Source organism: Larus michahellis, chromosome 3 (assembly GCF_964199755.1).
Source record: "Larus michahellis chromosome 3, bLarMic1.1, whole genome shotgun sequence".
Lineage (NCBI taxonomy): Eukaryota > Metazoa > Chordata > Aves > Charadriiformes > Laridae > Larus > Larus michahellis.
In genome coordinates this window covers 22,836,806-22,851,802 of record NC_133898.1, presented here as the reverse complement: position 1 = coordinate 22,851,802, position 14,997 = coordinate 22,836,806, and the positions used below count along the sequence as shown (strand labels likewise).

The following is a 14,997-nucleotide window of genomic DNA, read 5'->3' as shown; positions in this document are numbered from 1 at the left end:
CGCATGCGCGGCGGGAGAGGCAGGGCGGGCGGTGGGGCGCCGGTTGCCACGGTGACGGGGAGGCGGGAGCAAGCGGGCGGTGGCTCCTGAGGGGGCCGGCCCGTGAGCTACGGCGGGAAGAAGGGCCTTGCTGGCCTGGGCCCGTGTTGCTTACCCCCCCGCCCCGGAAAGGGCACCGTCGGCTGGGGACGGCGGCGCAGAATCGCCCCCGGAGCTGTTCGCGCCGGAAAAGAGGGTTTTGTCCCCCCGATCCGCGCCGGGAGCGCCCAGTAGCACAGTTAGTGGCTGGGTTGGGTTGGGTTGGGTTGGGAGGGCGGCCGTGGCTGAGGTGGAGTTGGCGGTGGGGGGGAAGGCTGCAGTGTGGATGGAGCCTGCGGTAGCGACCCGCATCGATAAGATACCGCTTAGGCGGCAGGACAAAAAAACAAAAAACAAAAAACTTCAGCGCTTCGTGGAACAATTAAATAACTACAGTGGCAAGAATGCCGGGGAGGGGGAATCGGCAAGGACTCAGATTAGCACGAATTAAACCCGGAGATGCTTGGAGTGTTTTGCTCAGAAGGGACTTTGAACAAACAACCCTCCGGTCTGTGATCCAAAGGGGGACCCCTTAGGAAGCTGTTTAGACCTAAATGTGAACTAAACTGTGTTGTGTGCGTAAATACATAAAAACACATTCCTTCGTGCCACCACTTTTTCCTTCAAACAGAAGCAAAGTTTTCCCGTTGTGTTCCTTGCTCTTACAATGGAAATGCTTTGCTGATCTCTGCTTTATGATAATACCCTTTAAAATATTACCCCGAAAGAGCAGAGCAGCTGAATACAGCGGTATAAACCATTCACAAATAATCCCTGCGGCCCTGTGGAAAGTGAAGTGAAACCACCAGAAAAAAAAGAACCCCAAAAAAAGAAAAGGGAAATTACCTCCTTAAAATAAGACTATCTCATTTTATACCCGTCATGTTTTTTCGCATATCCATACGCGTAATGGATACGCACGCCCGCGTTTATAAAGCGCTCCAGGCCCCAGAGTTTTGCGCTTCCCCCTGAGGTGCGCCGGGGCCGGGGCCGGGGCCGGGGCCGGGGCCGGGGCCGGGGCCGGGGCCGGGGCCGGGGCCGGGGCCGGCGCCGGGGCCGGCGCCGGGGCCGGGGCCGGCGCCGGGGCCGGCGCCGGGGCCGGCGCCGGGGCCGGGGCCGGGGCCGGGGCCGGGGCCGGGGCCGGGGCCGGGGCCTCCCCTCCCGACGGGGAGCCGGGCGGCTCTTCCGGTGGGCCCCGGGCTTCCCGCGGGCAGCGGAGCGGCCCTGAGAGGCAGTGCCGGGGAGCCTGGCTGGAACAAAGGATGGGGGTGCCACTTCTTTCCAGCCCCTGCTGCGGAGGGGCACTGGGAGGGGGACAAACGCTGGCGTGTCCCCGAGCTGAGGCAGGGGTGGCATTGCCGTCGATATCCGCAGTGCAGCCGCTGCTCGCCCCAGCCCGGAGCCGGCCGGGTAACGCTCGCCCGCGGCTAGCGGGAGGGCTCGGGCACAGGGGAGCACAGAGAAAAGCCGGTAAACTTCTGCCCTTCGGGGACAGGGATCCCCAAAGATTTTGGAAGAGGGCAGAGCAAAAAATGGTACGTTTACAGTGATGAGAAAGTGTTCCATTAGCAGAACAGTGTTTTTTTTGAGGCTTTGCTGTGTGCCTTTAAAAACAAGTGAACTGGTGGGAAATTACAGAACTGTGGCAATATGCAAACCACCTGTGTGGATGTTTGCTTTAAAAAACAAAACAAAACAACAAACTATGCTTAAGATGAATGGAAGATCTTTACCTGCAGGTAAACTCAGTTATGACGGGACGGGCAAAGCACGAGGATCTGTTGCTTCTGCTAATTGCACTGGCTGTGTTCTAGGTTCTGGATGTAAGAAATATGAATGACTGGCAGAGGAAAAGCCCTCTAGACTGGGAAACTTACGTGAACAAAATGGTGAAAGTTGCTGCAATCGAGAAACATGAATACGAAGGATGGGTCTTAACGGTTGATCCAGTTTCTGCCAGGTAAGTGCCAAAGCTTTTGTTTCTGTAGAGCTAGGATAAAACAAGTTTTTCAGGAAGATAAAAGATCCCAAGACTGAAGCAAACTTAGTTGGAGCAAAAACTGCAAGTTGGGGCTGTGTGTCTTTTTTTTTTTTTTTAATTGGCAAGGCCTAAGAGAAAGCAATATTGTAGTTGATGAGATCAGTTCATCTAAATTCATTTTAATCTCATTCAAAGGACTATTAAGTTTGGGGAATGGATAATGCCTGGATTCATTCTGACTTCATTGTAGACCTGATGTTAGTACTTTAAATGATATCCATACGTTTAGGACTACTTTTAATAATATCCTGAGCCCCGCTTCACAAAGAGAGCAGGACTGCAGGAATGTTTTTAATGCTTTAGGTGTTCAAATCCTTATCCTCTGTCCAGAGTTCTCACAGCAACGTCCTGTTTTCCTCTCCAGCTGGACAGCCATAAGCGTGTAGTGGCTGCTTTGGAGAGGACGCAGGGAAAATCGTCAAGGGCATTGGCCAGAAAGTGGTACTACAGTTCTCTGGTAACTTGAAAACAGGGTTTGAAAGGCAAAACGCACCAGGGAATAGTCAGAAATTTGTCTCCTTGCTGCCGGAGCTTTTTAATACCTTTTTGGTTGTGACCTTGTCCCATGTGAGCACAAGATGGAGGCTAGAAACTGGAACATCCAGCTTCTGATGTGTTTCAGAAGAATTGATTGTTGCTTCAACTCTGGAGTAGCTCTGATACTCAAATCTTCTCTTGGAGTTGCTTGCCATTTCGGTAGGAAAGGTGCGCCCAGCTGTGAGTGATTCTGGTTGTGGCCCAGGCTACAATCAAGAAATAATTCACTGCACATTTCCCAAGAAGCCATTACTTCCACTAGTGGTGGCAACAGTAGATGAGCAAAGCATCGGCATCAAATTCTGGAATTTTTCTTCCCACAAGAGAAAGAAAATGGTTTCTGATCCTCTTTGTTGATATATGGGGAAGAGATCCTAGAAATACCCTACCTATATTTTAGGACTTCTGGGATGTAAATGCCCTTGGGAAAAGACCAGGCTGCTTCTACAGGAGCCTGAACCTGCTCCGCTGTGTTCCCGTTGTAATACTCAAGCTATAGTTTTCAGTTAAGAAACTAACAACAGTCATTAAAAAAAAATAATTTATTCTTTTAGTAATGATCAATAATTAAATGTGAATAATTTGTCATTAAAAGGTTCTAGTGTTAGCTGCCACCATTGCCTTCAGCGTTCAAAGTGCTGAATGTATGAAAGTATCATTGTTTTTGAATGTTGGAAGACTTAAAGTTCTTTAGCAAGGTTGGGAATGCGGCACAAAAATATTTATATTCCCAGCCCTGATTTTAATGTACGTTTTGCTTTTTTACAATAACGCTCTGCTTGATAGTACCTAGAGTAGTTTCAAATTCAAGGCCAGAAGTTACTCGCGAAGCCCCACGTTTTCAGTATTTTAAGGGTATAGCAGCGTGATTTTCAAGAAAAATGCTGGGTACTTGATGTTGCCTAAATATCCGGGTTACGCTGATGCTAATGAGCACTCATTTCCAAGAATCTTGGCCTGTGTTTCTCAGTCTTCAGTTCAGTACAGTGACTCATACATCCTTCTTTCCTTGGCAGTATTGTCCTTGCAACATTCCTGGAGAATGAAAAAGTGTCCATATCAGTTGTCTTGGGCCATGCCATCCAGGAGGTTGAAATACTGAAAGAAGGAGACGATGAAATGAAGCAACGGCTTTCTTGCATATTTGCACCTGAAGAAAGCAAAGCCTACAGCCCGGAGGAAGAGGAAAAGAGGAAGAACGCCTTGAAGACTTGGCTAGAAACAAACCACATCCCCGTAACAGAGCAAGGGGAATCGGGAAGAACACTGTGTGTGGCGGGGGTATTAACTATTGACCCGCCATATGGCCCGGAGGAGTGCAGCAGCTCCAATGAGATTATTCTCTCTCGGGTTCAAGGCTTGATACAGGGCTACCTGGAAAAACAACAGTGATGTCTGCTGTTTAAAGCAGTTGTCTTCAGGAACGGGTCTACCCAGCCCATTTTAGGAACTGTCCTGGGTATCAATATTCACTATTTGCGAAAATGCCAGGGTTAGGTACTTTTGTCTGATTTTTGTATGTTAAGAAAGGGATAAAACAAGCAGCATAAACTAAAAGCACAAAGCATTTTTCCATGCACTTTTTTTTTTATTAAAAGCAAGCCATTGGATAATGATGATGTATTAAACTGATAATCAGTTTACTATATCAGTATTAAGTTGATATAACAGTTTAATAAGTATTTTTGTAACAGTTTTGTGAAAGATGATATATGATAAATTTAAACTCTCCCTTTTCCTCTGCTTTTAAAATTAATTTAATTAATTATCTAGTGGTGTAGGCATGTTGATTTGAACTGCTTACCAGATTTATGTTTTTTTCCGAAAGGGAATTGTGACACTTGAAATTCCCAAACCAGATGAGAAAACTGTTCAGAAAGCTTTTTCAGAAAAAGAAAGCTTGTTCAGAAAGAATCATTGTGTGATTATTCCTGAGATTATTAATCTAGTCAGGAGTCTTAGAGCCTTCATTTTTCTCTTTGTGTATTGATCTGTTCTGTCTGATTGTGAGAGAGCACCAAATAACCTGTTAGTGTGCTCAAATGCATTTGAAAAGTCTGTCTAACCCTTGTTAATAAAAGGCCCTCCTCATTCCTGCTGTAGTTAATTTAAAATTACTTTGGATTGGTGAGGTTCATGCTGACTTCTCTTAAAAATCCTTCACTCTACTTACGCTCCTGTTGAGAGGTATTAGTTGTTTAACTTAAATAGGTTTTAATTAAAATAAATTACTTAGGGTTATAATACGGTGTGACTTATGCTGTTTGCTTAGCTTTACTTAGAAGTAGCTAGATTTGCTGAAGCCTTTACGCTACAATAGAGCTAATTTTCTTGGTAATTTTCCTAGCAGCTGGTAGAGTGCTGTGTTCAGTCTTTTAGTAGCAGAAGAGAGTGCTGTGTTCAGTCTTTTAGTAGAAGAAAAGAGGGTTTTAGAAGACCCCAGACCAAAAATCGCCATTGGACTAATAGACATGTGAACAGTGTGTGAGGGGCAGGTGTATATAGATCTCAGGGGTATAATAGTCCAGGGATTTCTTTGCTCCGGGTCCCTCCCTTTTTGGAGACACCCAGCCCAGGCTGATCCTGCTGCTGTACCTTTCAATTATTTATTTTTACAAAATCCGATGCCTGAGACTCTGCTGCAGGAAACCCAGGGTCGAGCCTGAGGAAGGAGGGAGCGTCCCCAAGCATAAGGGTGTGTGCGGGGTGGGAAGGGGCACCCGTCGGCTCACGGGAGTCACCCGGTGCAAAGGGACCCTGGTCGTGGTGGTGACAGACTGGGGTGGTGCGTATGCCACTCCGGGGACAGGGTGTGAATGCCTGGGCAGCGGCTTCTCCTCTAATATTCCTCTGCCTATCTCCCCGAGAATGTCGGTAGATGCCAATGCAGGAATGCTCCAGCTGCCTGCCTGGGTGAGGGCACTGACTGGGCAGGGCAGTCCCCTTGGCGCTCCAGGGCACCCAGTTGCGATGTATCCGGCGTGAGAGCTGGTGTCAGGTCACACTCCACTCAAGAGACTTAAGAACAGCTTAAGAATGCCTCGTTACAAGGAAGGCAAAGCCTCCTACCTCCTCACCAGGGAACAAGGAGCTTGGCAGGCTCCGAGGCAATGCCAGCAGGGCTGGGAGCTGAGTTACCAGTCTGGCGTGAGAGGCCATGACTGAAACAAGCGGTTCCTGTCTCCTCAGCACCGCCCTGCCTTCCTCACAGCCGGGCGCGCTCCGCTGGGAGCTCTCGCCGGGGGGCGAGCAGCGGTGGCCGATGCCCGTGAGGAGCCCCGCTGGCCCCCCAGACGAGACACTCCTCAGCGGCCACAATGGCGGCAGGCCCCAGGCGGCGGCTTCGGCGCGCGCCCCCCGCCGGGTTCTCGCGAGACCTGCCCCCGTTGCCAGGAGACCGGAGCCCGCCCCCCGTGCGGCTGCCGGGGCGCAGCGCGCACGCGCGGCGGCCGATCCCTCTATATAAGGGTCGCGCGCGCGGGGGCCGGGCCTGTCGCCGGGAAGATGTCGCGCTACGGGCGATACGGTAGGGGCGACCGGGGCCGGGTGAACGGGGGTGAGGGGGCGCGGGGCGGCGGCGTTCGCGCCGCGCTGAGGGTGTGAGAAGGCGGCCGTTGCTCCAGGCGGGCGGCTGTGAGGGGAGATGGCGCCAAGAAGGGAGACGCGGCGGGCGGGCCACCGCCGTCCTGCGGCCGCGGCCCCGGTGAAGACCGGGCCCTAACGGAGAGCGGGGGGGGGGGGCGGTGAGGGACGGCGCGGCGGCGGGAGCCCACCAAAATGGAGGCGGTGTCAAAGATGGCGGCGGGCGGCGGGGGGAGGGGCGGCGGGGGTGCCGCGAGCGTGGCCGCGTGCCCGGCGTCGCGCCTGCGCGCTGCGGGCGGTGTGCGGGGCCCGGCCCTGACATGGCGTCCGTCCCGGCAGAGACCAAGGTGTACGTGGGGAACCTGGGCACGGGCGCGGGCAAGGGCGAGCTGGAGAGAGCCTTCAGCTACTACGGGCCCCTGAGAACCGTGTGGATCGCGAGGAACCCGCCGGGGTTCGCCTTCGTGGAGTTTGAAGACCCGAGGGATGCTGAGGATGCTGTGCTCGGCCTCGATGGAAAGTATGTGCATGCCTAAAACCTCCCTCACTGCTCTGTCTTTAGTTTCTGACCTCCTCAGCCCACACCCATCATTGATAGCCATTCTGTGTGTAACGATCACAGAGGAGAAGAGCATTCCTGTGATTAATACGTATCATGTCTTGCAGGATAATATGTGGCTCGAGGGTGAGAGTGGAAGTGTCAACGGGGATGCCTCGTCGCTCCCGTTACGACAGGCCTCCCGCACGGCGCCCCTTTGACCCTAATGACAGATGCTATGAGTGTGGTGAGAAAGGCCACTATGCTTATGATTGTCACCGCTATAGTCGCCGAAGGAGGAGCAGGTACGTGTGGGGCCAGAGCGGCTGGGTTGCTTCACCGGTGCACTTTTGTGTAGCTCTTGTTAGCAAAGAACAGAATGTTACGCCAGTTTTAAATCTTAATGTTGTAAGTCAACAGGTGTATATCACTTTTTTTTTTTTTTGCTAATACATATAAAATGTTAATATCTTAATAATCAACCTGGTCAAAACCTTTCAGGTTTCTTCGTTTGAGTCAGTCGCCTTGATTCAGAATGTCACGAGCCTTAAGATTTCATGCTGAGGCGCCTTGCAAATCCGACACTTAAGATCCTCCTAGACCTTGAGGTGATCAGCATAAGAGGCCAGATCCCCTCGAGCCATCTACACGTAGCTTCACCTTATTCTTTAAGGGCAGAAAATTTGAGACGGTGATCGCCGTAACAGTAAATTTGGCTTTCAATTGGGGCCCCCCTCCGGTTTAGAAAGAGGAACACCAGATTGACCACATTCCCACCTAGAAAAATCTTCTTGCGTCAATCAAGCCTCACCCTGGCTCATTGGGCTGTCAGTTTGATCGTCGTTAGATTGAAGAGAACACCTAGATGCAGCGATCGGCTATAGATACTTCTAGACCGTCTAGATCTGCTAGACCTTGGGCCAAAGAGGGTCGACCTGCAAACTTGCAAGGTTTATTTTAAATACGCATTACAGTGTTTTCTATTCTAATGTAATTCTGCAATGTAATTCAGCTTTTAACATTTTTCTAGGTAGTAAATGCTCAAGACAAGTAGGCCCAGACATTTTTCCAACTGACAGATGCTAGTGGTGTGGTTTTTGTTGTTTTGTTTTGTTTTTTTTTTTCTTTTTTTTTCTTTTTTTTTTTTTTTTTCTTTTTAGTTGTCTGAAATCAGTTTTGACTTCAGCAGGGCCTCACGTGCACCGATTGCTGCAGCTGTTTCCTGATACCTGTTTTCTCTAACCTAAAACCAGGTCCCGGTCTAGATCCCGTTCAAGGTCCCGTGGAAGAAGGTATTCTCGGTCACGCAGTCGGAGTCGTGGTAGGAGGTAGGTTTCTGGCTGCTGTGTTTTCTGTCTTTGTCTTACTTCTCCCTCTGCTCCACCGCTTTCTGTAACCTTGTGAAAAGTACCTTGTAATCATTTTTGTGGGGTTTTTTCCGTTTTTTGTTTTGTAGATCGAGGTCAGCTTCGTACCGCAGGTCCAGGTCAATCTCTCCTCGTAGGTATAGATCATTTTCACCCCGCAGATCTCGATCTGGTTCTTTAAGGAGATCAAGGTATGTGTTTTATAGTAAGCCTGCAACACTGTTGTAGGGAATGTAACCTGTTGCAGTTAACGTTAAGTTTGTATTTTGCAGTCCATGTGTTTGCAGGAGCCTTTGTGGTGTTACATCCCTGAGGGCTACACTGAATGCTTTCTTTGAAGTTAAAAACTTAGGCATATAATTTTGGAACTGCTGTTTATGAGTGGTTTTTTTTTTTTTTTTAATACTATACTAAAGTTACAGCCTTGATCTATGGTTAAGGTTTCCTACTTCACCTTCAGGGATACAGGGAGTAATTATGCTTAGTCGTTTAGGGCAGTAGGATTTCTTATGCGGATGCTAGTACTGGACAAATGTACTACAGCTTTTTAATAATAAAAGTTGCTTCTGCGAAACTAATGGTTGTAACAAAATTGTCTGAGGTTGATATCATAGGAGTCAAAGAATTCTACCTCACCTGTATGAATTATGTAGTAGTAGTTGAGCTTTCATTGCTTTTTTTGTAGGTCTAGGTCCAGATCACGTTCAAGGTCCCGGTCTGTTGTATGGCCTCGAAGCAGGTAAGATAATTGTTTTAATTCAAATCAATAATAGTTTGGAGGGGGTGGGGTGTATGTGGTTTTTTTTCTTCCCCAGGGTAATTTGGCTGGAAGGGCTTAGAAGGTTATGTAGCATGGCAATATTTGTGCTTAATGTTAATAATTTATGCCTCTTCACAGACTAAAGTAGCCATTGTTTTCTTGTAATAAACATAAGTTTGTTTTGGTCTGTGGCTACTATATGTATATGTAGCCATAAACAAAGCGTATATATGCGTGCAAGCCGGCACAGGCAGTACACAGGAAGAACTACAAAACCATGGATGAAATACAAGGAGTAAATTTTTATATTCAGTACCTTGCCAACCGGGGGGATGCTCGAAGCAGCACTCGGGCAGAGGCACCCAGGTGGGGACAGAGGCAGGGACAGAGGCACTGCGGAGCTTGGTCCCTGCTAGAGGATCAACAAACTTGCTGTTTTTACCTGTTTATCAGGGATTGACGCAGGCGTAGCTTACCACTGTGCTTTGATCTTGCCCATAGCAGGGCAGGAGTCTCAAGCATGTTCCATCTGAGTCTATCACAGGCCTATGTTACCTAAACACAGATGTTCTACTTGTGTTACAACAGTTAGTATGATATACTTGGTTTTTGACACCCCAGCTGCAAGTCACTTGAGCACATTTACGATCCTCCTTGCCAATATTCTGGTAATTTCCCACAATAAGATTTAAAGTCTAGGGAGAAGTTTTGAAAACTAGTTAATGCCGATGCATTTAGAGAATGCTTGACCTTATGTCCTGCAGGAAATGCTGCTTAGGTTTGTCTTGACATGTTGGTTTTTTTGTAAATCCCAAATGTTGGGGAGGGGGGAGAAGTAATGAGAAGGTTGCCATTGTTGGCTGAACTCTTGCTTACAGCTTTTTACCTTTGTCAGTTCCGGTTCTGAGCGTTAAATCAAATTAAATTGCTGTAGTGTTAACAAATGCGTAAGATGCTTGACTTCAGAGGTTTGGAGGGCTGAATGAATCAGGACCTTAATGTCACAGGTAGTGTTTTGAAGGACTTCTCTGACATCTGTCCCTGGTTTTGTGGATCTGAATGTTTTCCATGATGAAATGGAGGTTGAGGAAAATGGATATAGAGTAAACGCCTCCTGCATTATTTTCCTCTGTCCTTCGTGTTAAGTCTTAGTTGGAAGAAGGGTGAAAGAGTAGGATAACAACGTGATGGACGTGAGAGCTCATAAGTTGGAAGAAGTCGTTTTTGTTTTGCATAAGAATGGGGAAGAGAAATGATTTTTAGGGGTCTGCCTTCTACCTTAGGACTTGCACATTGAGCCTTTAAGGGGATGATGATGATGATGGGTATTACTAGAGCTGTCCTGACTTATTATCCAGAGGCCTGTAGTGCAGGAGGTGACTAGCCAGGCTCAAGTTGCATGCTGCTACTGTGGAGGAGTGTGGATACAGCTGATGTTGCTTGGTGACTGCTAGTGTTGTGGGACAGTCGTGTTCCTGTGTGAAAGGCGTGATACTCGTGTTGAAATTTCTGAGGAATGCTGACTTTGTGTAAGGTCTGCAGTTGGCAGTGGTGGGAAGTGGTGATTGTGAAAACTTTTTTCTGTGTTAGCCAGTGCTGGTCCTCTGCTAGTGCAGCAAAACACTAGTACCTAACTGGTGCTGCTTCTGGAGCTTTTGATCTTCAGTCCTGCTTTGTTGCTGTGCCTCTCAGAAGGAGGATTTGCCATCAGTTCTTGCAGTAAGATGATGCTCTTGTGTGCTGCCTTACTGTATTTCTTACCAAAGGAAATAATTCTTATGCTACCAAATACAAGTTCTGGGTAGTTGCCAGCAACTCCATCCTGTGTAACGGTGATACAGTAACAAAATTGCCGGTTATAGTGTTAGGAACTGTAACAGATGACACCTCAGCATAGTGAGCAGGAAGGTTTCAAAGCAGTGGCACAGAACTCTTTGTTTAACTTATGCCAGCATTGTCCATGTAGTATTTTTTGTAAGTTAATAGGCTGTGTAAAGGTGAATCTTGATTACCCTTTAAAAACAGTTGTGAGCAATTTCTTACTTTTTTTGGCCAAGTCTATTAAACAACTGGCTGTCGTGAACACTGGACTTTCTGATGTTCAGTAATACCACATGCCTGAATTCTGACACTCTAGGAGGACAAATATTTTTTAAGTAACAGCAAATACTGGAGTTGATAAAGTAACACGATAAATGTGGGAGGAAAGTCTCACTGTTGGAGTAGATTTTAATTCATAAGATGAACTGGGAATAGTTTTACACATTAGTAGCCAGATATTGAAGAGAAAACTGAAATGCTGTTTTCATTGGGAGAACTGATGAAGGAACTATGTTACAGTTGAATAGAAGTGGCACTGGGAACTTGATCTGGGGAATACATCAGCTCTTCAGCACACGTGCCTGATTCTGGCCTCTTAATGTGCTATTAAAAGATGTTCTAAGATGGCACTTGAAACCGTTTCCTTTACGGAAGGGATACTTGCAGGTGGGGAGAAAGTCTGGGAGCCTGGTACAAGGTCCTCTCTTCTGTGAAAGTGGTAGCTGAAGTTTTGCTGGGGAGCTTCTTGTGGTTGTACTCTTGTCTTCTCATAAGTGGGGTCTCTGCAGTAAGAGCTAAAAGATTCTGCTGAAACATCACGAGAGGAGTCTGCAGCACCAGAGGCTTCCTCTCTGGTTTGTGATGCCACGTAGTACGAATTTGCTGTTGCTGGTTTACCTAACTTTCATTGTATGTGCTTGCCACTGGCTGCTTCGCTGAGCTTTATTTTTCTCCTGTTATAGGTCTGGGTCCCATGGTAGATCTAAATCTGGCTTACCTGCTAAAAGGTGAGCGTGTAAATACAAGTAGCACTCAGTATTTTTTTTTTTTTTTTTGGTCATGATTCAAAATCTCTGCTTTGACCAGTATTTCAGTTGCATGTGGAAGAGGGTTTTTTGTTTTTTGGTTTTTTTTTTTCTCGTTGTTGTTGTTCTGGGTTTTTTGTTCGTTTTTGTTGGTTTTGGGGATTTTTTAATAGCTGATTTTAAAATATTTTTTATACGTTATTTTTATGGGGCTTTTTATAGCTGATTTTTGCAGGACAGTAGGCAATTCTTCAAGAAGGATTGTGGATGCAGGTTTTTGTTCAACCCATGGTCATGACAAAGTATTTTTTACAGGATTTGGGGCATATCTTTCCCTACCTTTGTTGTAAACTGTAGTTCTCAGTCTTCCTGACTCTCCTCTACTTGATTCGCTGCTCCTGCTTTGCAGGGTCACTGTGATCATTTTTTAGCTACTTTGAAGCTGTGTGTTGCTCTTTTCCTGAGGGCTCTGGCTTTCAGCAGTTTTCCTTCTCCACTGCAGCTTCTTGCTTAAAGTAATTGTGTATACTTGCTATCAGCATTAAGGGTGGTGTCTTTTAACAACATCAAACTGTTCTTACTGTTTTTACATGGCCAAAAGTGGTTACTGAGTGTATACAGATTCACCACATTGATTGTTTTGGTTTGTGTTTGTTTTTTTTATTTAACAGTCGCTCAAAATCCAGATCACCATCTCCAAAGAGAAGGTAGGAATATCTTAAAACTGGAGTGTGCCATGCAGTTACATAGAACTAGTGTCTGGAGTGCTTGCTATAGAAGTTAACTTGTGCAAGGATAAAAGCTTAAAAGTTTTTTACTTGTCTTAGTTTGTGAACTATGAAAAGATGAATTCTTACGAGCACTTCCTACTATGAAAGGATGAATTTTTATGGGCACTTCCTACCGCTGGTAGTTAGAACTTCATGATAATAATGCTAAGGTAGCCTACTTGAAAGAAATCTTACAGGACAACAGGAAATGTGGGCAAGTGAGAATCAACTATCACAAAGTTCCTCGGGAATTCAGAATCTGGGAAAGAAGCGAGTACTGTAAGGTATGGAGCAAACCACGAATATGTTGTAGGATTAAATTCCTGCTAGTGGCTCCTCACAGCTGGCTCTCAGTTGCAGAGCTGCCAAGTTCTGCTATGTGCTGTGAAGTAAGAAGCAAGTTCTCTTATCTAATGAGAGAAGTATGTGCTGGAATTTACCTAGTCTGAGATCGTGCCCGAAACTGGAACTGTGCAGGTTCTGGCAGAGTAAGAATTCCTCTGCACCGCTGGAGCACAGCCTCCAAGGTGCTTTCTGAGCAGGTTTGATGATTCACACAGCTGATGTCTCTTATTTTGCCTGACCTTTTCAAGCTCAAAGCAGTTGTTATTTCTAAAGGTGTAAAATAGAACACTTCTGTCATTATTCATGAACTGTAAATGAAAACTGTGGGGAGGGGCGTTGTGAGGTGGGGGGGGAGGGCTCCTGAGCAGAGGAAACCTGGGGTAGCACCCACAGTTTCTGTTGGTTTTGCTGTTGGAGCTGCTTTTAATCTTTTTCTTTCCCTTTCAGTCATTCACCATCAGGAAGCCCTTGAAGGAGCGCAAGTCCTGAAAGAATGGGTTCAAATTTAAAAAGTTTAAGAAGAAAATTTATTTTGTTTACATTATTATAAGGGATTTTGTGGTGTCTTTATAAATGTAAGGGCTTAGTCCTAGAAGGCTGTTTCTATTGGCTAACAATTGGCATGAATCTGGATCTTTAAAAAGTCTTATTAGGAGACTAATGCAAAACTCTTTTTGTTGTGTTAACGTTCTGTGATCTGGAAACGTTGGGCTTTTTTTATTGGCGCATTGAAATAAACTGTGCATTTCTAACTAAGAAGTATTTTGTGATAACCCTGCTGTTTCTGTTAATATTGGGGTAGCCGAAGCAGGTCGGGTGTTACTGTGGTGAAAAGCAGGAGGAGGCAGGCTGTTAGAGGCGCTTGTGACACGAGCGTAGCACAGCAGCCAGGCAGCGGCTGTCCCGCAGGCGTCTGCCTGTTGTAGGATGTCATTCTTACTGTTTGGTCTTGAATGTTACGGTGATCGGTACCTTGTGTTTTTATCTGCACTTCCCCAAAGTGCTCGGTGAAGGTGAAAACGGGGCTGGATGATTTGACTTAGAAAAATGTCTAGAAGGGGTGTTAACAGATGGAAAAACAAGGAGCATGTGAAGCCTGGTTTGTCTGTCATGTTTATTGGTATTTGGAATACTTCTGGAATGTAAAATATTGAAGTAAATATTTTTAGAAATCTTGTTTTATGTCCTGGTTGTCCAAATAGTACTTCTTTGTGATACTTAGGATAAACTGGCAGTTCTGGTGCAGAAGATAATACACATAGATACTCTTTTTAGGAAAACGTAAGTGTTTTCTTACAGATTCACAAGCAGAACCTGCAGGTCATGTTTAAGTAGCCGTACATCTGGGGAATCCAGAGCTCATGTTACCACCTGCCTGACGCGATCTGCCTGGTCCTGTGTTCTCCTGTGGCAGTAGTTTAACCAAGGGACTCCCTGCTGTCCTGATGGGTTGTTGCTTTGGGAAACTGGATTGTAGCTGCCAGTACACAGATGGTCCCCGTCTCACCACGGATAGGTTACTGAAGGAGTTAATATAAGTATGATAAACTAGCGCAAGGTATTTGCCGGTTTGATTTGTCTTTGCAGCTTTGGCTATTATCAGACTAGTAAGGAAATCGGAGTGCCACATGATTTAACTGAAAGTCTTCCTTAGAGTATGTTCTGGCCTATATTGCTGTGTCTTACAGGCCAGCCAGGAACCATAATTCTCTGGGGGCTTCTAATTTGTCAGCAGTGGGTTGATATGCTACAGTGGAGCACTGCAGTTGCGCATGGGCACCCAGCCCCAGGTTTTCAGATGAATTTTGGATATTGTTACTTTACAGGATGTCCAGGTATTTAAAAAATGATAATGAGCACCTATGCATGAGTTCACAAAGACTCTTCCTCTGTGCTGCAGCATGTGTTTTGTCTCGTCCCTCCTCCCCTCTCCCCCCATGTTCGTACATTTTAGTGCATTGGTGCTTAGTAGGGTAAGTGGCTTTCCTTGCTGATGATGCTGCAATTAATATTTTGCTATAAGCTGCAGAAGAGGGAGCTGGAAGCAACAGCATTAAACTAGGGTGACCCAAAAGCCATTGCTAAACATGGCTGGGGGGAGTATCCCTTCCCCCTGCTGCATTGCAGTTTGCA

At 46.5% G+C, this 14,997-nt stretch overlaps 2 protein-coding genes across 5 annotated transcripts; both read left to right on the top strand.

Annotated features, from left to right (window-relative positions):
- The first annotated feature begins 16 nt into the window (after positions 1–16).
- On the top strand, positions 17–4,747 carry GEMIN6 (gem nuclear organelle associated protein 6). 3 transcript variants are annotated; one of them, XM_074579109.1, is made up of 3 exons: positions 17–277; positions 1,893–2,038; positions 3,673–4,747. In XM_074579109.1, exons 2-3 carry the CDS (start codon positions 1,911–1,913, stop codon positions 4,046–4,048), a joined length of 504 nt encoding a protein of 167 aa, XP_074435210.1. In that variant the 5' UTR covers positions 17–277; positions 1,893–1,910; the 3' UTR covers positions 4,049–4,747. The 3 variants fall into 3 exon arrangements, with proteins under 3 accessions (XP_074435210.1, XP_074435211.1, XP_074435212.1); XM_074579110.1 differs by lacking the exon at positions 17–277 and adding an exon at positions 978–1,051; XM_074579111.1 differs by lacking the exon at positions 17–277 and adding an exon at positions 1,195–1,613.
- Positions 4,748–6,064: 1,317 nt separating this feature from the next.
- LOC141740421 (serine/arginine-rich splicing factor 7-like) lies at positions 6,065–13,623 on the top strand. Of its 2 annotated transcripts, XM_074579107.1 has the most exons (9): positions 6,065–6,182; positions 6,578–6,758; positions 6,905–7,081; positions 8,030–8,104; positions 8,233–8,334; positions 8,829–8,882; positions 11,687–11,731; positions 12,421–12,456; positions 13,312–13,623. In XM_074579107.1, the coding sequence occupies exons 1-9, from the start codon at positions 6,161–6,163 to the stop codon at positions 13,334–13,336; spliced, it is 717 nt and encodes a 238-aa protein (XP_074435208.1). In that variant the 5' UTR covers positions 6,065–6,160; the 3' UTR covers positions 13,337–13,623. The 2 variants fall into 2 exon arrangements, with proteins under 2 accessions (XP_074435208.1, XP_074435209.1); XM_074579108.1 differs by lacking the exon at positions 11,687–11,731.
- The last annotated feature ends 1,374 nt before the right edge of the window (positions 13,624–14,997 follow it).